This window comes from Crocodylus siamensis, chromosome 4 (genome assembly GCF_052110815.1).
Source record: "Crocodylus siamensis isolate JL-2025a chromosome 4, ASM5211081v1, whole genome shotgun sequence".
NCBI classification, from domain to species: domain Eukaryota; kingdom Metazoa; phylum Chordata; order Crocodylia; family Crocodylidae; genus Crocodylus; species Crocodylus siamensis.
Genome location: NC_143398.1, coordinates 170,481,919 through 170,504,929, shown reverse-complemented (window position 1 = coordinate 170,504,929; position 23,011 = coordinate 170,481,919). Strand labels below are relative to the sequence as shown.

The window sequence follows — 23,011 nt, the reverse complement described above, 5'->3', positions numbered from 1 at the left end:
ATTTTGCTAACTGCAAACATGGCTCTCTTCTGATGGATAAGTGCTAGGATTTCCTCATTGTTCTCATCAAACCAATCATGGTGAGAATAAGTGTAATATTTAATTGATTCAGCACATGCCTTTTGAATAATGTTCTTAAGTTCTCCCAATGTGCCTGGATGCCCATGATGTCATCAGGTAGTTCAGAGAGCCTCTCAGTAAGGCATTGCTGAAGATCATCACATCTAGCTTCATCTTGGAGTGCCTTGATTTTAAATCTCTTCTGTGTTCCTTTTGGTTGTTTACAGTGTTGGAGTGCAAACTGTATGCCCATGATTGATCTGACTAAATGGTGATCCATCCAGCAGGTATCTGCACCTCTCAGGACTCAGGTGATATGGACCTCAATACAATCCAGGGATCTAACAATAATATAGTCAAGAAGATGCCAGTGACCGGAGCGTGGATGTTTCCAAGTGATTTGTCACTCTGTCTGAAGATGGTATTCGCGATGAGCAAGTCATGCTCTGCACATTTGTTGAGGAGGAGGATACCATTGGAGTTCACTTTCCGCACCCCCTCTTTCCAAATGGTGCCACTCCAGAGTTCAGAGTTTTGCCCAACTCTTGTGTTGAAGTCACCCATGAGGATGAGCTTGTCTTTCTTGACAGTGACAGTCAGGACTGTGTCAAGAGCACAGTAGAACTGCTCCTTGTTGACTTTTTCATCATCAAGTATGGGGACATATGCACTGAAGACCGCAATATACTGGTTCTGACTGAGCCTGAGGTGGAGAGTCATAAGGTGTTTATGAAGGCCCACAGGGAATTTCTGAAAGCTAGCTGACAATCTTGTCTTCATGGCAAAGTCATCCCTATGAATGTGCCTCTCTTCAGGTGACTTTCATTCCAAAAAATGTGTGGCCACCTCCTTCTTTCAGCTTGCCTTCATCTGCCCAGCTGGTTTCATTTAGGGCAGCACTATCTCTAGCTACTATGGTGGTTCTTCTTTCAAGACACTCACTGTTCAGGGAGTCCATCAGTACTTTTTTTGGTTGGTTTCAGATACAAGTAGAGTGATCCCACTAGATGTGGCAATCCAGCTGGGGGTGTTCAGACCACCTAGGTTTAGAGCACCTTTTTTAGCCCCTTTCCCATTCAGGGTGAGCAGAGGGGATCCTAAACAGGACTGGCTCAGTTACGGCCACAGCTGCCAAATTGTACTTCTGTCTCAGTCAGTGCAAAATGACCATCACACAACCACTGCCTATGTGCAGATTTGTGACTAAGGACTCCCAGAAATCACTGTTCATGTCCCCATCACCATTAAACCACTGCTGCAGGACTTGGTTTGTGGGAGATGTTAACATCCTTGGCAGAGGCCTGCATGTGACATCTTTTAATGTAGGGAAGCCAGTGTGCAAGCAACAAACACACACGCTTGACAGGAGGGAGCCCTGAACCCAGTGGCAAGGATGTCCAAGACAACCAAAACCTCCATCCTGCTGCAGCCCTCATCTGCCTTCACACTCACAGAGAACCAAGAGATCTTCAAATAAGTCTGTTCTGCCATTGGGGTCTTCAGGAGACATCACCTCAGATCTGTTCACCAGGAGAGACACTGCTAGGAGTACAAGACTCCAGACAACATAGCTCTGAGGATCACTGGAACACACCAGCCTCTCCACCATGACAAGGTTAAGGTCCAAGGAGAGGTATGCTGTATCACAGAAGCATTTTAAGACATAACCTACACCATGCAATGTAGTGTGAGGATACTTGAATTATCTTAGGTACTGAAGGCAGCCTAGGTACTGCAGTATGCGGCTCCATGCAAGCTAATTTACCTGAGAAGCAGGATAAACCACACCCCAGGGAACTCCATGCTATAACAGCTAAACTACTTCAAGTACAGGAACTAGTTCAGGTATCTCCACTCACTATTGCAGTGCACAGTGTAGATTTACTTATTACAGACATTGACAACAATGAAACTAGACTGTCTATAAGTCAGAAAGATCAAGTGACTTGCCCAAAGCCCAGGAAATCTGTAACAGAGCTGGAAATTGCCTACTAAATCTCAAGCCCAAATCTAGTGCCTTAATCACAATCATATTATACTGCTCCAGCCACAGATATAAGTATCTGAACAAATATTTCAGGACAATTAGTATATTTATCCCTATTCCAAAAAGGACAGACTTCTGAAGAGCTAAGCTTACAATAAGCTTTAATTTTAATTACATCTTCTGGTTGTAAGCTGTGGTCATGTAACAAAATTAATAGTGCAAAAAGAGACTTCTCAGCTTGACTGAAACCAACCATTTTTTATATCATGCTTAGTTTCAATTGTCAAAGGCATCTTTTTTCCTTTATTTTGCATACAGTAATATAAGTTGCAGAAGTGGCCAAATTCTATTCTCATTTATGCCAGCCCAGATAAGGGCTGAATGTTGGCCAGCATTTAGTAAATGATTGCATTACAGGAGCAATCTAAATTTAAAAAGTACTCTGTTGTTCAACCAGTAGAAACTGTTTGACTGATCTCTATGTTACCAAGGCCATGGAAGTAGGTGTACCTGTTCAACATAAGAAATGTGGTTAAAATTTTAGTTATTAGAAGTTAAAGATTAATGGAAGTATGAGGTGTCCTAAGAATCTATAGTGAAAGTTTTTTTGTTTGTTTTCCTCATCCTGGTGTAATGCACTAGCAGAGGACATTACAGATAGAAAAGAATCTTTGCACCTCACAGGAGTAATTCAACACAGCATGCTATCAGCCCTTTCCAAATGAGGGGCAGAAGGAAGGAAAGCAGGACACCCATTAAATATTCTATTCCATTGCCTCAGGAAACAATCTGGTAAATAAAAACAACAGACATATATCATGGCTGCCTCTTGACCATTACCTTGGCCATTGCATAAACACGAGTGCTGGATGGCTCTGCCAGTTCTTTCTTGAGGTCTAAATTGGTTGGCCAGTCTTTATTCATTGGCAGAGATGATGTGAAGCCATCAACAGAGGGATGACACATTCTCAGGGCCTTCTGGAAGCTCTCCTCAAAGGTGCGTCCAATAGCCATGACCTGTAATGATGAAAGCTCTTGCATTAAGATGATGAGTTGCTGCCCTTCTTTATTATCTTCGGAATAACTATGCTTAGTCTTCAAGCGTAAAGCACCATGAATTTCCTATATGACATAATGAACTGACTCATAAAAAGATCATAGTCCTGAATGACAAAGCATTGAAGTGGGACTCAGGAACCCAGGACTTTATCCTAGCCTATGTGACTGAACAGCCTTGGGCAATGTCTTCACCTTATACCTCCCTCTCCCCACTCTGAGAATAGTGATAGTGGCCTCATTTGTAAAATGTTTTTGGATCCAGGAAAGGGAGTAATTTAACAGCCTGCAGAATCAGAAGTCCCCACAAGGACAGATAGAATTTTAAGGCTCTGCTTTAAGAAGAGGACAGCGATACCACATCTCCTCCTCTGCCCTTGTTTCCAAACATCAAAATGACCCCCATTTCCAAAAGAAAGGAGCCCATTTTTGTGGAAATTGTGCAAGTCAAAGGATCCCATTAACCACTTGCTTTTTATCTCCTAAGAAAGCAAAAGCTTAAAAGCATAAAACTCTTCTGAAACAAAATGGTGAAAGTTTCACGTAAAAATCTCCCCATTCACACAGCTCTGCTGCTCTGAGACTGCAGGCAGTTGCAGCACAGCTCAACTATAGTCAGGCTGAGGCTAGACAGGTCAATTAATAAAAACACAGCAGGGGCTAGAATGATTTAGGTACAGGCCTCGGGAGGTACCTAAACTGCACTAGGACAGAAACAGCTACCAGCAGCACTATGACTCAAAGATGAGTCTAGGAATTTGCTAGTGGCAGATTTCTGTTATACTCTGTGAGCCTAAATAGCAGTTTTCCTGCTGTGGAAGTGGCATTTTTTGGCACTACACACAAAATTTGTGATTCTGTTTTCCCTACGCTATGGACCCATAAGCATGTAAATTGACCACATGCATTTGGCCATGCACAAGCCAAGCAAGTACGTAGCTATGAATATGTGGACAATGTGGATGCATAAGTGCATGTAGGTCACAAAAATGTAGCTGAAGAAAAAAACATGACTATATGGGGAAGAATGGGTAGGGGGGAGAGGAAGAAGGGAAGGGCCTTCCAACATTTTATTTCTAGTAGCTAAGACTGCCTATACGTGTGCTCATTGGTATTATAATTAGAACATGTCGGAGCAGACTCAAATAACCGAGTCTGTTCCAGATTCTAATTAGAATGACACAGCGTCACTCACTACAGCACCATGTGTATTAAGCCCCTGTGTGTTTAAAAATGGCCACAGAGCACTTTAACTAAACCTCATTGAATAAGGTTTAGATAAAGTGTCCTGTGGCCATTTTTAAGTGCACGAGGCCTTAATAACATGTGTTCCTGCAGCATTTTAATTACAGGTGCTGTCAGGAAACCACTGTAATTAAAGTTTGCCGCCCCCCCAAGTATGCGTATAGGCAGCCTAAGTGATTAGGGACATTTCCCAGGAAGCAACAGAGCAAAGTTCTAGGTGCCTCCCACCCAGAGGGGCTTCTCTGATTTCCTGAAAGCTCTCTGATGACTAGGACATAGTTAGACCCCTCTCCGACACTCTTTAGAAGGTGGCCTCTTGTGCAACCAAGAGGGAAGGAGATACCTGGGGCCAGAAGAAAGAACAAGCTGGAGGGTATGTGACTCAGTGAGATGACTGCTTTTGAAAGGAGAATGTCCTGGGTTCTAGCACTGACCTTTTCTCCCAACAGGACTTGTGCAGCACACTGTTCTCTGTCCATTTTATCTAATGACTACTTAATGTAAGGGCTGTGGCTCAGCTTCAAACTGAGCACTGGAGAAAGGACTATATAATGCCTAATCTGTGGCATGGTGGCTAGAGTGCTGTGCTACAAGTCAGAGAGATGCAGGTTCAAATGATCTTTGGGCAAAGAAGATCTAGAATCTAAGTGTGTCTATATATGAGCGCGGAGGCTACTCCAACATGCTATAATTACAACACATCAGAGCAGGCTCGATTAATCGAGTCTGCTGTGGCATGGTAATTACCATGCTCCAGCCAGCCTCTGCATCTTGCGTAACAGCATCCCCATGATTCAAAATGGACACAAGGGCACTTTAGATAAAGCACCCCCACTACTACTTTGAAGCAGATACACGAGATGCTCTGGGCACTTTAATTAAAGTGCCTCTTCCTCCCCCACCACAAGAGCGTGTGTATAGACTCCCTGGGTTTCCTGTTTCCTGGGTAAGTGCCCTAGCCCCTCAGTTATTAGGACTAAAATATGGAAGGACCCTCTCCTCCCCTTCCACGAGGGTGTATAGTTGTGTATAGCCCTTGCCAATCTGTAATATACTGCACACGCTCAGTCTATATGCAAATACTTATGTGTCCACAGTGTAGAGGTAACAGAATCACAGCCAGTGTGTAATTAGTGTCAAAAAATCTAAGTGTTTATACCAACAGTGAATCACAACATCCCTTCCCAAACCATCCAGTGTCAGCTTATCTTAGCTAAGATGCTCTCCAACTCATGCTTGTCAGAGATTGTTATAGAAGGAGCCAGGACCAGATCCCTCAAAGTCCACCCTACCCACCTACACTTGTTCATGTGCATTTGAACACCAAAGCCTAGGAAGCCTGGGAAAGAGCATAAAGGGAGAAAGTGTTCTTAGTCACCTACGCAGTTGCAATCCCATTCACTATTGACATGGCAAGACACTCTGGAATATCACCCTGTTATCAACTGGCCTGATATGCATGAAACAAAGGCATAGGGAGTTAAAACTATAAAACTTGCAGGCCTCAACTTATTTGAAATTTTATACTCCATGTCTTATTGAAACTATGATCACCACAGCAAGCCATTTTAGTTCCAATTAATCCTTTCGATTGTAATGAGGGCTGTTTGTTTGCGTGAGGTGGAACTGATGTTAGAAAGGTCTCAAGTGTCAAAATAACTGAGTAAAATAGCTACTTGGAAACCATTCAGAGAAAAAAGACAGCCGACACCGACAAAAAATATAATTAATTATTTTACTTTAGTGGTTGATAGGTAATTTGGTAATTAAATGGATAATTTGCCCATTTTAGATCATTTCTTTGCACTTGAAAATTTAGCTAAGGATGTCATGATTGCCCCAGATGGCCTTAAAATCTGATTTTAAGTCACAGTGTTTTGTTCTCACTTTAACAGGCCTATAAAATATACTCCAAAAGGGAAATAAATTGTTGAAAATTTAAAAAAAAAAACTTGATACATTAAAAGAAGGCATTAGGTTTTCAGTTTGGTTTTCAGGGTCAATATGGGACTAGAAATAAAGCATACATTTTTACCAGCTATGATAGTTCTCCATTGGAACAATTTAAAAGCATGGTGGAGGATTCTGTAACACTGTAAGTCTCTAAATCATTGTTGGATGCTTTTTCTAACAGATATATTCTATTTCAAACACTGTTTTTGGACTTAAAATAGAGGTTAATATGGAGAAGTCTTCCAGTCTATCTTGGAGTTCAGACTAGATGATTGGAGTTCAGGTTAGTGGTCCATTCTGACCTTATAAACCTATGAATATCCCAGGCCGACTTCTACACTATTGTTTATAATGTCATTTGATGACTCCTAAATCGTTTCAACTGAAAGTAATAATGTGTAAAACTGAGCTGCTTTGAATAAGCACTCAGAAGGCTGAGTGCCTATCCAAACAATCTGGATCAATTCAAGCTGAAAAGCTAAATAGATCAATTTTTTAAAAGAAATTTTCTTCCATCAACATGGTAACACCGTAATGGCATTTTCATGGAGAATCAGGAAAAGCTAAGGCATGTGTAATGAATAATGCTGACAAAGCAATTACAATAATAAAAAAAATCTGTCTGAGGTTCAGGGCCAGGGTTGGTTTGCATTGAGGATGCTAGTTGGTTTGAATTCTTATTTTATTTGCAGCTTAGTTAACTGATTCCTAGCGGACCCTTTGTATGGATGGTATGGATGCTCTGAGACTCATTTTTAAAAGTGTGCCTGTTTGCCTTTAATTTTGCACTCAAATCAGCTAGAGGCAATTAATAAATGTTAACATTTAGACCTCTAACTACCTGTTTAGCAAGCAAAATCTTGTCAATTACTGTCTAAATACTGTCATCTACACCCACAACAAAGTGCACTTTGTCACATGCAACACCAGTTGAAAATTAGCACAAAACTGGATGCAAAGCTAGCACCTACAGAAGACTGGCCCTTTCAATCAATCCTAAATCCCTCTGCCATACTAAAAGAAATGGCAACCTGAGGGGGACCAGAGAGAAAAGCAATTTGACAAAAGCTGGAAGGGCAATGGGAAGAGGTGCTGCCCACTCACCTCTCCCACACTCTTCATGGAACTTCCAATCTGGCTGGAGGTGCCCTGAAAGCGGTCAAGGTCCCAGCGGGGTATCTTGGTAACGATGTAATCCAGGCTGGGCTCAAAACAGGCAGTAGTTTTTCCTGACACCACATTCTTGATTTCTGGTAAGGGAATCCCTAAGGCAATTTTTGCAGCAATAAATGCTAATGGGTACCTAACAGAGATGGGAGGGAAAGAAAGGAAGAGAAGCAATTTTTATTATTGTGGTTTGTAAAGCAGGAGGCAAACAAAACTACAATCCTCCAAAGCTGCTTCAATAAAATTATTAACCATATTCTACGGCAAAATGTCTTCGTTCCTGGCACCTAGCATGCAAGTATAACTCATCCGAGAACAGCAAAACTCCCCGATGCAATGTATAACTCATAATGTGGTACATTCAGAGTGCTGAGGTAGGAATTCGCTATTAAGAGCACCCTTGTGATTAAGGACTCCAAGTCAGGAGGTCTGGGTTTGATGCTTGGTCCCAGGACAGGCTTGCTCCATGGCCTCGTGAAAGTCCTGTAATCTCTGGGCTCTAGGCCTTCTGCCAGACAAGGAAACAAATCAAAATGGATACTTGTTGCCGTCAACTCCTAGGGAAGCAATGGGAAATACCGGAGTTCTCAGTAGCTGCAGGACTGCAATGTGTACAAAGCTATACCAGTGTAGAACGCATGGTATTTATCCAGTGTTACTGTTTTATACGTATTATACATGTTGAGACACAAATCAAAAACACATGTGTTTCATAGCATTCAGTTATTTAAAGTGAAACAATGAAATGCCCACTGCCAGTTATTGTGGCTGTCTCCAGTTTGCTACAGGGCTTCAACAACTGCACAAGTTGTTGAAACCTGCAAATTAACGATTAATTTGCACTTCTCGACAGCATCTGTAAAGTGCAATTAAGAAGCCAATTTTTATACAGCCAACTTTGACCACCCTTTGCCTTGATTAGTTTGATTAGCCATCAAAACAAAAGCAGCTAGCAATACCATTTGCTTCAACCTGGCAGACAGCTCATTAATAACTAAATCCTTAGGGCCTCAGAGATTAGTTGCAGCCAACATATAGAGTATAAAGAGATCTAACAGTCTTCACTTCTAAGAGCTTTTCCATTTGTAGTACACAGCAACCAAACTCTGACTCAAGTACTCCTCTTCCTACCCCTTATGTCCTACCTTACCCTGTAGCCTTGGATGCCAAGGCAGAGCTTCTTGAGAGCCTGGCATTTACTTCAATGACACAGTACTCCAGAGAGGTGGGATGCAGGGCATACTGGATGTTACATTCTCCCACAATGCCCAAGTGGCGGACAATCTTGATGGCACGTTCCCTCAGCATCTGAAATTCCTCATTGGAGAGCGTCTGACTTGGAGCTACTACAATAGAATCTCCTATTTGTTAAAACAAAAAACAAAAGAGTTTGATAATAATAAATTCAGGGTACTGGGGTCACATTCCTACTAACTGACTGTATCTTAGGAAATGACATGCTTTTCAAACTGCAAGTGCTGTGGAAGGTGCGAAGTATGGGCATTTCAGGGCCCAGTACTAGCTTCTGATGAGACTACATTACCTATGCTACCTTGTGAAATGTGAGATACTTTGGAAAGTCTCAGCCTGTTGAAACCATTTTGCAGCCTACCCAATAATACTCTTAATCTAAATCTGATAGAATTCTGCTAAGAAGAAAGAGCATGTATGAAAATGTTGATCTAAAAGCAATGTACAGTGTGCTATACTGTGATCTACAGCAAACTTACCTGTATGGACTCCCATGGCATCAACATTTTCCATATTACAAACAGCAATACAGTTATCAGCAGCATCTCTTACTACTTCATATTCTATCTCCTTCCAGCCAACTACTGACTTCTCCACTAGAATTTGGTTGGTCATTGCAAAGGCCTGCAAATCAGGTTTTAGAAACATTAGAGAGGACAGATGGTAGAAAAGAATGGGAAATGCATTTTTATTAAACACGTGCAGCAGATCTTTAATGTAGCCCACTCTCACATTTAAGGTTTTTTTGATGAATTTCAAGATGTCCCAACATAAAAATTGTAAAACATGATATCATAGCACCTAATTTAAATTCTTCCCAAAATCTGGGTGTAACATCATAGAAATAAAGGTAACACATGAAGTAACATTGATAGTTGGACAACAGAATATATATTATTAATCTAAATATAAAAATACAAAGCTTTGATCCTGGGGCCAGTTACAGCCATTTTCCATTTTATATATGCAAGTAGTCTCAGTGAGCACATCTGCATAAGACATTTACTGCAGAGCTGCCTAATTAGCTCCTCTACAGGACAGTACTTGTAAATACAAGTACTATCCTGTGGCAGAGTTCTTTAGTAGGCAGCCACACACATATAGATGCTGACAGGGCTGGCTGGGGCACCAGGGTGATTCAGCGCACACGCTACCTGCCAGCCAGCCCCACAGTGAAGCACCCTCATGCCCCAGCCAGCCCCTCTGCAGCATGTTAAGCCAGGTCAGAGCAGCCCTGGGCTAGCAGGCTGATCCCCCATGCTCCCTGCCAATCAGAGCTGTTCCAAACAGTTCAATGTGCTGAGGTTCCAGGTGCACATGAAGACACAGTGCCTGGGAGCAATAAGCTCCAATGAATTGTACGCCAGCATTTACTGCTGTGTACTAATAGCATGTGTCCATTGGCTTCAATAGGACTATTTTTTTAATAGAAAGTTAAATGTGTACCCACATAAAAGGAGATGATATTGGTGCTTACAGAAAATGCTAAACTAAAGTAATAACAATTCTGTGTCAGTGTGGCATTCTGATCTACTCTAAAACTAATTCCAAAAGTATTCTTCAATACACTAGGCAAAACTGCAAATATATCAAGAAAGCAAAAGAATATAACATAAACTTTGTCCATATGGACTAACAATTATAGGATATTTGTTAAATTCACTGAAAATATTAAAATGACTCGGTTCTTCTGTCAATAAACTCCCCACCCTGCTCTGAAATTGGCAGCCTCAAGTTAAGTTACTTAAGGCTGTCTACATTGCAAGTTTGGATGTAGAATTATAACAGCCAACCATGTTTCTTTTAGGATAGGGCTTCAATATGTTACATGTTACGATGTGACCTCTTGGAGCTCCCGTTAACTTTAGTGAAGGATCTGGGCTTCCAAAACCAAAATTATGGTGTGACACAGTCCAGTCTTTTTACTTGTTTCCCACAAATCAGACGGTCAGGGTGACAGTGTTCTTACCCAGAACCGTAAGAACACAGCCGGGCATTTATGACAGCTGCTGCACATGGCCAGTGTTGGCTTCTTGTTGCCACTGCCACTATGATCACAGTTGTGCTGCTGCATTAAAAGACATTTTTTTTTTGTTCCACCCCCTGACTGGTTGGCAACTGAGGCAGTTGCCCCCATCACCCTGCCCTAGATACACCACTGGCATTACCTTCAGCTACAACTTAAGTGCTGGCCCTAACCCAGGTCTCATCTACAACAAAAAAATTTTACCTCATTTCCATGTGAGGGAAAAACCCCACAACTGCATCTCCTAAAGAAAGGTGGGGGGGAAATCAGCATTTTTGACCAATAGTGGCTTGTTTATATAAATCTCCGGATCCTGCTAGGATTCCTGCTAGATTTCTAGTCCAGCACAAAAATCTCCTTTGAGATTCAGCTACATAAAAATCTGATCTTTGTCGCTCAGTTCCTGGCATTTTCTGGTAGCTAAGCTTGATAAGTATTTTCACTTGCCAGGTTTCTACCTTGTGACACTCGCCACTGAGAGCAAGAGAAAATAGGCCATTTTGCTTCTTTTTTTAGCAAAATTGCTGCAACATTTGCTCAAATTATGACCAGTTTCTGAGAGAAACTAACAGTGGTGGACGATGTCATTTCATTATTCATGTTACTGAAATCAGTAGCAAGTATGATGATGATCAGGGCATTAGAGAGAATCCAGATAAAGTTTTAACAAGGAGGTAAAATGTGTAGTATATGTAATAGATCGATTTGTGACTGTTACAAGAATATCTTTAATCAAATGGCTGATCCCTTCTACTATCAACTGCAGACATACCTTGGTACCCAGGTCCAGCAGACTTTCCTTGTCAGGACATATACCTGATCCCAGCCCACCCAGGGCATAAGCAGAGCGTATCATGACTGGGTAGCCAATCTTTTCTGCTGCCACAAAAGCATCTTCAATCTTAAAGCAAAGAAGAATACATGTCAAATAAAATGTTATGATTTAAGCTGATTAAAGTTTGCATATCTAGTTGCACAGTTGACTAAAAACACTATCACTAAGTAAAGCTGGCAAGTCAGTCAGCAACATGGAAGTCCTTGACTTCAGAAAAGCTGACTGACAAGCTCAGAAGGCTTGTCAGTCAGGCCCTAAGGGACCATGACCCCAGGGAGAGGGGAGTTCAAGAAGAGTGGTTGCTCCTCAAGGGAGCGATCCTCAATGCACAACCTAAGTCTATTCCATCTCGGAGGAAAGGCAGCAAGAGGGCACAGCAGCCCCCCTGGCTCTCCAGGGACCTAGCAGACCTCCTAAGGCTAAAAAGAAAAGCCTACAAAGGATGGAGGATGGGATTCACCTCCATGGATGATTATTCTTCACTGGTCCGGTCCTGCAGGGAGCAAACCAGGAAAGCCAAGGCTGCAACTGAACTCCAACTAGCTTCAAGCATCAAGGACAATAAAAAGTCCTTTTTCAGATATGTGGGGAGCCGGAGGAAAAGCAAAGGCAACATTGGACCCCTGCTGAACCAGATGGGGCAACTGACAACTGACGCCCAGGAAAAAGCCAACCTATTAAATGGGTACTTTGCATCAGTCTTTCATCAGTCCCATGGGACGCCCATGCCTGCTACAGGACGGGGAGGTCCAGGTGAGAGAGATCCCCTGCCCTCCATTAATGCTGACCTCATGAAGGAAAACCTTGAGAAGCTGGATACCTTCAAGTCAGCCGGCCCTGACAATCTACACCCCAGGGTACACAAGCAGCTGGCAAGCATCATAGCCTAGCTCCTGACACAGATCTTTGAAAACTCCTGGCACTCTGGTGTAGTGCCTGAAGACTGGAAGATGGCCAATGTGATGCCTATCTTCAAGAAAGGGCAGAAAGTGGATCTGGCTAACTATGGACCCATCAGCCTGACTTCTATTCCGGGGAAGATCTTAGAAAAGTTTATTAAAAAGAGGCCATCCTTAATGGACTGGCCGACCCCAACATCCTGAGCGATAGCCAGCACGGGTTTGTTGCGGGTAGGTCTTGCTTGACCAATCTCATTTCCTTCTATGACCAGGTGACCTATCACCTGGACAAAGGAGAAGAGATTGATGTCATATATCTTGACTTCAAAAAAGCCTTTGATCTGGTATCCCATGATCACCTCTTGGCAAAACTGGCCAATTGTGGCCTTGGGTCCACCATGATCTGCTGGCTGGAAAACTGGCTCCGTGGTCAGACCCAGATGGTAGTAATTGATGGCAGTCACTCATCATGGTGTCCTGTGACCAGTGGCTTTCCCCAAGGCTCTGTCCTTGGACCCATATTGTTCAACATCTTCATTAATGATGTGGACATTGGAGTCAGGAGTGGACTGGCCAAGTTCGCCGATGACACCAAACTTTGGGGCAAAGCATCCATACCAGAAGACAGGAGGGTGATCCAGGCTGACCTGGACAGGCTCAGCAAATGGGCAGATGAGAACCTGATGGTGTTTAACACTGAAAAATGCAAGGTTCTCCACCTTGGGTGGAAAAACCTGCAGCATCCTTATAGACTCGGCAGTGCTACACTGGCTAGCACTACAGAAGAAAGAGACTTGGGAGTCATCATTGACCATGAGATGAACATGAGCCTGCAATGCGATGCTGCAGCTACTAAAGCAACCAGAACTCTGGCTTGCATCCATAGATGCTTCTCAAGCAAATCCCGGGACATCATTCTCCCCTTGTACTCGGCCTTGGTGAGGCCGCAGCTGGAGTACTGCGTCCGGTTTTGGGCTCCACAATTCAAAAAGGATGTGGAGGAGCTTGAAAGAGTCCAGAGAAGAGCCACGCGCATGATCAGAGGTCAGGAAAACAGACCTTATGACAACAGGCTGAGAGCCATGGGGCTTTTTAGCCTGGAAAAGCGCAGGCTCAGGGGTGATCTGATGGCCACCTATAAGTGACCACCAGGATCTGGGCGAACGTTTGTTCACCAGAGCGCCCCAAGGAATGACGAGGTCGAATGGTCATAAATTACTGTGAGATTGTTTCAGGCTGGACATAAGGAAAAATTTCTTTACTGTCCGAGCCCCCAAGGTCTGAAACAGCCTGCCATCGGAGGTGGTTCAAGCACCTACACTGAACACCTTCAAGAGCAAACTGGATGCTTACCTTGCTGGGATCCTGTGACCCCAGCTGACTTCCTGCCCCTTGGGCAGGGGGCTGGACTCAATGATCTTCCAAGGTCCCTTCCAGCCCTAATGTCTATGAAATCTATAAGGCAGTTCACAAATTATGGTAAGGGGAAAAGAGTGACTGGCGTTATATTATCACTCATGAGACAAATTTGAGGATGGACTCCAAAATCCAAATTTGCCCTTAATTACAGAGAGGCATCCCTCTTGACTAAAAAAGGACCACATTTTTACTTGGTATACTCACTGGACTTACCCAACTATAGATTTGAGCTGGCATTTTTACTAATGTCAAAGTTCCTTTTTTTTAAAAGATTTAATCTTTCTCTCTCTCTCTCTGAACCAAACACCATTTTTCACTTTCCCATTTTTCTTCAACAGGGTCCCTGTAACAGAGAAGGCCCCTCTGCATGCACATAGAGGTGCAATGGGATCTAATGCACAATCCACACAATTGCATTTCCTGCCATGCAACATTTGTTCCATCAGCTGCAAGTATCTCAGCCATGACTACGCCTGGGTCACAGCCAGGGCTGAGCATCATCAGCAGCATGGGATTCCCCTGAGGCTGGAAGATCACAGCAGCTGCAGTTTCCCAGCTGCGGGGGCACAGACTATACATGCAAATTAATGGTGGATATAAATCAGCTATGAAGTTATAACCCATTTTCCAGCAATAACTTCATAGCTGGTTGGACCTTTTTAAGGCACCATACTTAATTTGCACATGTAGCCAGTCTAAATTAGGGTAAGTGTGCAATTAGCCAAGTAATTGAATAGATGTAATGTGTAAAGGAGGCCTAACCAACCTAAATGTTGGCCCTGTGTTGCAGCTTGTAAAAAGAATATCCACTGTAATGTTAAATAATTTCTTCACATTGCTCTGCTATTCCACTTATTTTACTGGAGGTTCAGGTAACATGACTATCTTTCACAACCAGATTGGGCTTTCATTCATTGCACATGCAGTTTTAACTACTTCAAATCATTATGAACCGCCATCAGTTGCTATGTTTCCACAAGAATATGTTTAACCCACACCATGCTAGGTCAGATTAAACTTTCCCTAAACTAAACAGAACAGGAAAATCGGTTTCAAAGAAGAATAAAGTTAATTCTGCTGGCACTGGGATCATCTGATTTACCGATTTCACTGCAAAGCTGGGAGCAATCTTTTCATTTATTTCCATCAGTTTGTTAGTAAATAGGTGCCTGTCCTCTGTGGCCATGATGGATTCAACCGAGGTGCCCAGGACCTTCACTCCATACTCCTGCAGAACACCTCGTTTGAACAACTCCACTCCTGAAAAGAGAATATGGTTAGAAAATTGTGCAAAGAAGAAGTGTATGGAGATCTGGACCTCTGGCAACTCACATACATGACCTCCTCATCAGAGAACCTTACTGCTAGCAGTCCATGTTAAAGCTAAGAACCACAACAAACTCAGCTTTTAGTCTCCCACATTCAGAAAAGCATACCTTATATTTAAGGGAAAAAGAATATTTTCCTGAATCTCCTGTAAACATTTATACCTATGCTAACAGAATGCAAAACCACCCCATCATTCTGAATGGGGAACATTTTACACACTTTCCCCATCTCATTTCCACTTCTGGCTGTGCCCATTATTATATTCAATAGGTACATTTTAGTTGCTTCTCATTTTGATAGATACGGCCACTATCTATCTTATATATATGTCTGAAAGTGAATTAGGAATTGTAGCTGAGACGTTCATTTTTGTACAAGTAGAACCAACTATAATAAGCGTAAAATTCAGCTACAAAGCCAAAACAATTCCATGATACATACCACAGTTAAGAGCTGTCTGGCCGCCCATCCCCAAAATTAACCCGTCTGGCCTCTCTGCTTTGATGACCTCTGTGACAAATTGTGGTGTGATGGGGAGGAAGTAGACTGTGTCGGCCTGCTTTAAGCCCACTTCATTGGTTTGGACTGAGGCAATATTGGGGTTCATGAGAACAGTTTTCACATTTTCTTCCTGGAAAATGAAAATTGCCATCTAAATATACTTAACTCAGAGAGATGAGCCAGAAGAAACAATAAACCAACAACTGATAAAGAACAGCACAATTAACTGAAAATGATGCCTTTTATGCCACACCAGGTCACAGAAACTAGAATAAATTTCAGTTCTTTGAGGACCTGGCTGCAGTGGACTAGATATCTGTCTTAGGTAACCAACATACATGCCCAAGGAGCTCTTATGTGGTAAACCAGAGCACAGAAGGAAGAAATGAAGTTTCCCAAAAAAAGTCTTGCCAGGACATTCTAAGAGTATGGACTGTGTTAGACCCATGCGGCACCCAATGACTAGGGAGATGATCCAATTGCTCAGAGATCCAGTTGCTCAGGAAGCAAACAGCAGCACACATTGCTCGACAACAGCTTTATTCAGAATGGAGACAGGTTCAGGCAAGCTCCCAAAAACCCAACAAACCAGGGAACAGCATCGAACATCAGTTCTTTCCACATTTATACACCTCGGTTCATACTTATTAGCATTTACTCCACCTTGGTCCCTCCTTTGTTCCATCCATATCTCCTCCTATCTCAAGTTCTGCCTCTGTTTACTGTTTACTCCATTAGCATGAAATTGCCTATGCATTTTATTAATTTACATGTCTTTTTTTTAAGAGGGCATGTCTAAGATGTTGACTCCACTTCTTCAGTCACTGGGCGGACTTTTACTAAAACCTGGAAGCTTCTGGAGGCCTCTTCACCAATCACCGTTCACCTTTTTGCATAAGATTATCTCAGATTCTGTTACCAGTTACATGTTGTCTTTCACATTTCAGTCTGGTTTTCAGTTCCAGGTTGTATCATCTTCTCATTCCCAAGGTTTCACCTCATTTACAGCACTCAAGCTTATACAGACTCACTTGAAAATGGTTGACACAGTTAAGATGGTTACTTAGCATAAGCAAATGGATGACTTAGCATAAGCATTCATAAGTAAAATCTGCCTAACCTCCTAATGATACATAATGAGCTATATATATCTAAATTTTACAACACTACTATATTGCTAAGAAAATGCTTGCAGCAACATGCAAGGGACACATGCAGCAACTGCCTGCAGGTGCCGCCAGCAGTGTTGGCAGTGCCTTTTTGCAGGGGTTGCACCACCATGTGAAGGGGTGCACGTGCACCTCCTACACATCACCCCTGGTGAAACTGAAATGAAATGAAAGGCTTCAAAACAGCTTTGAAATGAAATGACAACACTCAAAATGTTTTGAAAAATTCAAAAAGTTTCGAGTTTCAAAGCTGGGCTTGCTTTCAGCTAAATTGAAACTAAGGAGAAGGAGGGGAAAGATGGAGGAAGGATTGCTTTGATATTGACATCTACCTCCCAGTTTGATTCCCCAGCTCTCCGATCACTTCCTCCAGCTCTCTGATCATTCCCACAGCTCTTCCTGGGGGACACAGGCCCCTGATCTGCACACAGGGTTTCAGCAGGCTGCTGCTGCAGCTGCAACCACTTGGTGCACCCTGTGCTGAGCGCTGGAAAGACAGCAGCGCTTCCACTGGCCCCAGCTTGCAGCCTGCTAAAACCTGCCGCACAGATCCAAGGCCCATGCCCCACAGGAAGAGCTAGGGAAATGATCAGAGAACTGGGAAATTGAACTGAGGACTGGGAAAGCAAACTGGGGACTGCAGAATTGAGTCAGGAGCTGGTGGAATGTTCAGGTCCCTGAACTTTCCCCAACTGTCTGATCACTTCCCCCAGTTCTTCCCAGAGGGCACAGGCCCTAAATGATACAGGATGACATCAGGCTGCTACTACCAGCTGAGGATGGCAGCGGCTCTGGGCTATTTCCCCAGCCAGCAGCAGCAGCCTGCTGAAACCCTGCACACAGATCTGGGGAACACGTCCCCCGGGAACAGCTGGGGGAATGATCAGAGAGCTGAGGAATTGAACCGGGAGCTCTGGCTGACAGGTGAATGCACCCCAGCTCCCAGACGGTATGCGGCACCCTGCCAAGCCATGCTGCATCTGCATGATGGTGCAGCTGCCACGCAGGTACCAGGTGTTGCGGAGGGGGGCAATTTCCATTGCCCCCTGCTGCACAGGAGGACTCTGCCACGAGTGCCCAGAAGCCCACATTGCCACTGCCAGAGGCAGCGAGTGCAAGGCATTTCTTTTTTTTTTTAAAGTTCCACACACCAGCTGCAGAGCATGCAGATAACAGCATGCTGCTGCTGCTGGCTGGAGCCAGTGCCAGCACCCAAGTCTGCCCAGCGTAGCCTGCACTGAGCACTAGGAAGAACCCAGTGCTGGTGCTGGCTTTGGCCTCAACTGGCAGTGGCACCCTACTGTCATCCTACACGCAAATCCAGGGGCCCGCACCCCCAGGAGGGCTGTGGGGCTGTGCCAGACTCCTGCCGGGGGAAGTGGGCCCCCAAATCTGCATGCAGGTTTACAGGACGTTGCCACTGCCAACAAGTGATATTAGTTTTGCTTTGAACAGTTTGAGATGCAGTTTCACAAAAACCCTGCACCTATCTCCTTGAAACTTGACAGGACCCGTGACCTTAGAAGGGGCTACCATTCCGCCAATTTTCATCCAAATCGGACAAGAAATGACAACATTATAGGCATTTTCATGATTCCCCATTATAGTCTATGGGCAAAATGTTGAAATGCATCTAGACAGTGTCAAAACAGCGAAACAGTTTCAACTAAATGAAATGGAACAGTGCTTCAAAACAGCAAAAAGGCACACTGTCCCTTCAAAATGGCAAAACAGAAGTCAAAACGAAATGATGCTGTTTTGCACAGCTCTAGTACTTATCATACAAAGGCCTATTCAGTTATCTGCATCCCTGCTACCCTCAACACATGCATCTGTGCTACGCCATTGCCATCTTCAACTTATAAACGATTTGCAATAATGACCTACTGGAATCACTAGAAAGTTTTTTTCCAAACAGAATCACAGAATCAGTTTATTATCCCAAAGCTTATCCAAAAGAGAGAACTGACCCATTTCTGTGCCGTTTCTCCAGAATACTGACATGATTGCTTCAGCCAGGGGTGACACATAGGGGGTGCCCCCCTGAGATCACATGCACCCCCTGATCAGCAGTGCTCACCGCTTAAGTGATGAGCAGGGGGACAGGTGGGACCCCCCCCTGCAAGTGCCAGCCAATTGCTGCAGCTGCTTCCCCCCGCCCCCATTCAGCAGGATTAGCTGCAGGGGACCCCCCCCTCCATGGTTGGTGGGACTGCACCAGTCGCCCATGGCTTCAGCTATATACTGAGACAGTGAGCTCACCAAATCATGGTTTGAAATAAAAAATTTGGTCCTTTTTTTCTCCTTTTCATAATCAATCTGTGAGCATGCTGGAATATGTACATATTTGTATAATCATCACAACTACTTGACAGATTGTTTGTGGAATGAATTTATGGCTTGCTTGCCTGGGGAGCTGCTCATATATTATTGATCAACTAAGTCACACACCCTGTTTCTTTTGTCTTACTCAGATAACTTAAAAGACATCAATTAGACCATGCCAAAAGTTTCTGCTGACACTCCTTTTTCCAGTGGAAACTTGGTGTTTCAATTTAAAAGCTTTTTTCCTTGGGGGAAAAAAAAGTAAAAGATTTAAAAGCTGAAGGAAAATGTTTGGGATTTGGGGAAGCAATGGAAAGCCAATACTTTTCATATGGTAAGGTTTAGGTTTTATGATGATAACATATTCCTTTGATGATTTGTCCAGAAGCATTTTTCCCTATTTTTGTTGAAATTTCCATTGAGCAGGGTAGATCTATCAATTTCCTACCAGTTGTAATAGCTGTATATGTCAGATGCTTCCTTGTCCTTTCTTCTGTGCCAGCATGTCAACAAGGCCAGCTTGTAATAACTAGACAGATAATTAATGAGCATGATTAATTTTCACTGGACTATGCTTATTTTATTATTATTGCACCCAGCTTCCTGTTGATTTTTTTCAAATGCCAGTAATTTTCTGTTGTAACCAAAACCATAAACTCTTCATTGCAAGGACTGCCTCTTAATAAGTGTTTTTATAGTATTTAGTATAGTATTTTATAGCATTTAGCCCTGAACACTGAATAGAGATCTTAGGCATTGCTGTAATACAAATAATAAATTAATAATAATATTGCTTCTTTGTTCTGTTTGCATAACTGTCATATTTATTTAGAATAGGTTAGTGAATACAACAAACAGTAAAACAAGGTTTTTAAATGGCTGCAAGCCTATTTGCACTGCTCACCAGTATTTACAGGTACTACACCTCATGGCGTATTTGCTTTCCCTGAACATTCATGCAAGCAATACTTAATTGTTCCAAAACTTCACAAATGAGGCCCTAATTCAACAGGAGTTTAAGTTTAAACTAACCTGTGAGAGAGAAGGATTTTTGCAGGTGATATTTTTGTTTGGACCACCTACATGGTTAGGACAGGCTTATATACGCTTTTGAATGCAATGCATTCTTCAGGTCTTTATCATGGCTACAAATTCACTCAATACGACTTAGTTATGCACATACCTAAGGGATGGATTAAAACACAGAATTATTTGTCTTGTTGAGCTCAGGCTTAATAAACAGAAAGGGTGGGCAAATCAGTGTCTAAATTATGTTGTTTTAAATGGTGAAGTGAAAGTTTGGCAAAGAAAGACCTTTAGCCTCTCACTTTCTCCTTGTGTTACCTTCCCCCATTTTCTGCCACCCACACGATGTAGTTTTCCCTTGGTGGGTGATGACCAGCTGCCTCATCTTTGGCATGCTATTGTAAATCACCAGTGCCGGAGGCAAGGTCAGGGAGAGCAAATGCTGCCTCTGGAATGGCTGATTAATGCCAAGATCACAACAGCTGGCTGGTGGCGAGAAGAAAAAAGGGGTATTCTAGAAGGTCAAGCTAGCAAAATTTAGGACAAAAACTACACAGTACAGGTTTCTCTTGCTTTATGCTGTACATGCATTCCTCGAAAAATGGTGCATAACTCAATTTTGCATAAAGAGAACCCACTTTACAATGCAACAAATAGGGATACGTTCCAAGACCTCAACTGTACTGATCCCCAGACCCATTTCTACCACTTTTACAAGACACTTTTGGTATTCAACAACAGCAGACAGTACACACAAGCTCAGGGCACTATCATTATGGGGATGGCCAGAAACACATGTCGCAGCCAACGCAGGAGGAGCACAGGAGACTATATTTTGGTGTGTGTCACTCCCACAATGCACCGCACATAGCAGCTGACTGCTGGCTTCCACCACACCGATCGCATAAGAGTGAATTTACCTCACATATAATGATTTTTTGGTAAAGAAAGGGTCATCACATAAGAGCGAATTCACACGTACAGAACCCACATAAAGCGAGGGAAACCTGTAGAACTAAGTTTGGAAGACGGAGACAAAAAAAAGGTGCACACCTTTAAAATTCAAGATGCTATTTGTACAGAGACTACCCAGGTCCAGGACTCTCATCTCCTGATTTGGTATTGATTAACTGAACATGTGAACACTTTACACAAAATGCTAGGCTTGGCAATGCAGATTAATAAAGCACATGTAAAACAATGCTTTACAACATTTGGGGTTCAGTTCTCAGTTACTGTAAGTCTCACCCTGATGCAGGAGTGTAGGATGCAGGATGAATCAAATCTATTGGGAAGGAACGTGGGGAGATATTTAAGTTACCTTTCCTCTTTCCTGATTTTATTTTAACTTGGGGGCTTGAATTGCCCTGACAACTGAGAGCAGTTTCAGGGCTTCTCCAAACTACATACTCTGCAGTCAACAGCTGCACCGGCTGTATATCTGGCAGTGTCATGAAGTCTCCATTTTTTTCCAGATGAGTGTGTGAGTGACAGAGGTAGAGGAAGGAAGACCTGGTTACACTGGCCTTATACTATATGACAGTAACCCTGTCATATAGGATTCTGCTTCTTCTAGTTCATCTTCAGCTACTTTGCAAAGCACATTAAACCCTGATTTTAAAATGTATCTTATTTCATTTACAATAAACACTATTTTAGTTGGAAACACTAATAGGAGAGTGCAAACAATTCATAAACAATTTCACCAAAAAGCATGGCTTTTCTATTCCCTTATTACTAATGACTTCATCACATTCATTTCCCACTAGCATTTCAATGAATAACAATTTATCTGCAAAAGAGCTGAAAAATCAGACAAGTTTCACGAACTTGAATGCAAACTACCCTTTGTCACACCATTCATTTACAAAGTGCATTGTTTGCCATTCACTATATTCCCCTTTTTAAAAATTACAGGTATTCTATTAGAGAGATATAAGCAACACACATCACAATGAAGAGCAAGGAGTCAAGGACCAGGACAATCCAAAGGATAACATTCAAATTCCAACTATGCATAATTATTCCCCCCAAGAATCCATGCTGCAAACAAACTCAGATCAATGGGCCAACAATTCACCAATAGAAAAAAAAAGTCATAAATCCACAGTTTTAGAATAAGCAAATAAGTGATCATCTAAGTTGCAACAAAGGAAAAAAGTTGAACAACATTCTTGTGTGTTATCTCACCTTCATGGCTTTAACAGCCTGTGATCCAGAGTAATCAAATTCCCCTGCCTGCCCAATTGATAGACCCCCAGATCCTAGGATGAGAACTTTGGAGACCTGGGGAAAAAGTATGCAACAATTAATATGATTTTTTTAAATGCTACAAAGCATAGGAGTTAGAGCTTGGAAAAAAGAACCTTACAGTATGGAACAATGTTGAATTACAAAAAGAAACCAGAAGGTCTAAGGAAAAATGAAAAGCCACCTTCAGAAAAACTGCAGCTTTATTTCCAGCTTCACAGGAAAAGTTTTATTGAACCCATCACATGTATATTTGGCTAAAGAAATGCATACACATTAAGTTTTGCACAAAATACAGAATAAATACATTGATTATTTTATTTCTGTGTAGACTACCGTGTTTCATTTTGGCTTCCCACTGCTCTGTTTTATATTTTTTATTCAAAGCCCTGGTGCATTTGAAAGGAACCATTTATTATAACATCCTGCTCATGAAACAAATAACTTATGTGCTGGCAACACAGCTTCAGTTTGATGCTAGACTGAACTACAGGATGTGCCTTGGGACAGAGA

General features: G+C 42.6%; 1 protein-coding gene across 1 annotated transcript in view; it reads right to left on the bottom strand.

Moving 5' to 3' along the window:
* Positions 1–23,011, bottom strand: part of CPS1 (carbamoyl-phosphate synthase 1) — a 129,766-nt gene that overhangs the window by 70,786 nt on the left and 35,969 nt on the right. Inside the window, exons 12-19 of the mRNA XM_090041226.1 lie at positions 22,439–22,534; positions 15,669–15,858; positions 15,001–15,158; positions 11,518–11,646; positions 9,199–9,343; positions 8,619–8,829; positions 7,406–7,604; positions 2,888–3,064 (exon numbers count right to left, since the gene is read on the bottom strand). Coding sequence (XP_089897352.1) covers positions 2,888–3,064; positions 7,406–7,604; positions 8,619–8,829; positions 9,199–9,343; positions 11,518–11,646; positions 15,001–15,158; positions 15,669–15,858; positions 22,439–22,534 — 1,305 coding nt within the window. The remainder of the gene's footprint in view (positions 1–2,887; positions 3,065–7,405; positions 7,605–8,618; positions 8,830–9,198; positions 9,344–11,517; positions 11,647–15,000; positions 15,159–15,668; positions 15,859–22,438; positions 22,535–23,011) is intronic.